The sequence below is a fragment of the Solanum tuberosum genome, unplaced genomic scaffold (genome assembly GCF_000226075.1).
Source record: "Solanum tuberosum cultivar DM 1-3 516 R44 unplaced genomic scaffold, SolTub_3.0 scf00285, whole genome shotgun sequence".
Lineage (NCBI taxonomy): Eukaryota > Viridiplantae > Streptophyta > Magnoliopsida > Solanales > Solanaceae > Solanum > Solanum tuberosum.
Genome location: NW_006239208.1, coordinates 46,825 through 48,178, shown reverse-complemented (window position 1 = coordinate 48,178; position 1,354 = coordinate 46,825). Strand labels below are relative to the sequence as shown.

The following is a 1,354-nucleotide window of genomic DNA, read 5'->3' as shown; positions in this document are numbered from 1 at the left end:
GCCCCCCCCCCCCCCCGCCCGTACTGCAACCTGAACAAGCACAAAAACGTATTTATACTTCCTTCATAATAAATTATCAGCCGCCAGAAGAGAAGATACAAAATTGTTCCAGCATTGACGAGGATTTGATTTGTGAGAGATTTAAAACAAGTGACAACAGAAAAGTTAAAATCTCGAGTATAAACAAATGAATGACAAATGCCATCATCATAGGGCAAAAAGCATTAATAGATAATAATTCCTAGTTTGCATAATTATCCTCTCTCTTTTTAAGCCAAGAATGTTACATCTCTATTAAAAGTAAAACATGCAAAGAAAGGACAGGGTTGAGTGAAACCAATAATACTAGCAATCTATAATGTCTTATTCGAAGACAAAAGAATCCATTTGAAAGTCAAATAATGAAGTAAGACACCTTACTAGTCGTAAGGATGATTTTCTAAGAGCTACAACACATTTAAGATACGACCACCGAATGTAGTTCGGGCCACCACAGATTGTAAATTAAGGCTAAAGAACGACAGGTAGGTAGGGATAGGTGCTCATTTTTACCCCCTTTTCCCCTTTATAGGTTGCCAAATACTTAATTTCCTAGAAAAGATGCTGTATGGAAAGTTGCAAGCAGGTAAAAACTTCACATAACAATTGTACACAGTTATTCAACCAGACAACAACTACAGAGCAACAACAGCAAAAAATCCAGTGTGGTCCCATAAGCGACGTATGGGGAGGGTAGAGTGTACGCAGAGGATAGAGAGGTTGTTTTCGAAAGACCCTCGGCTACAACAACTGCAGAGCACAGATCAAAATTCCACCACAAAGGATAAGAGCAAACTGAATTAATTAAGGGAGTTCCTGACCTTTCTTTGCAGTTTCTTTCGCTCAGCATGGAGATCTTCCAACAACATAGATCTATCTCTTTCTTGTTCCCTCAACTGAAAAGATCCAGCCAAAAGGACACAGTCACTGCGTACCTGAAGTGTGGAAACAATAGAATATAGACAGTGACTTAAGGCATACAACTGGAACACTAACTTTATAATGTAACTAATCTATATAATGAGGGATCAAAATAAACCTGCATTCTTGTTTACGAAAAATATTTAACATCTACATTTACCAGTTCTAAATAAAGAGTAATGCTTTAACTTCTGTGGGGTACTCCCTTAATTTAGCCAAACAATGATTAGATCACATAGTCCACCCTAACAAAAGGTGGTTTTTGGTAACACTATTCGCAGATGAGATTAGCATGGCTAAGACTTGATTTGTTTCCAAAAAACAATGTATGAGATACTATATGCCGGAAACAACTACATCACACCCCCCCCCCCCCCTCCCACCCCCTAGATTC

At 38.4% G+C, this 1,354-nt stretch overlaps 1 protein-coding gene across 3 annotated transcripts in view; it reads right to left on the bottom strand.

Moving 5' to 3' along the window:
- LOC102600731 (midasin) overlaps window positions 1-1,354 on the bottom strand; it is a 53,669-nt gene that overhangs the window by 16,115 nt on the left and 36,200 nt on the right. For all 3 annotated transcript variants that reach the window (XM_006358946.2, XM_015314212.1, XM_015314213.1), the window contains exon 46: window positions 861-974. In XM_006358946.2, the coding sequence (XP_006359008.1) occupies window positions 861-974 (114 nt within the window). The remainder of the gene's footprint in view (window positions 1-860; window positions 975-1,354) is intronic.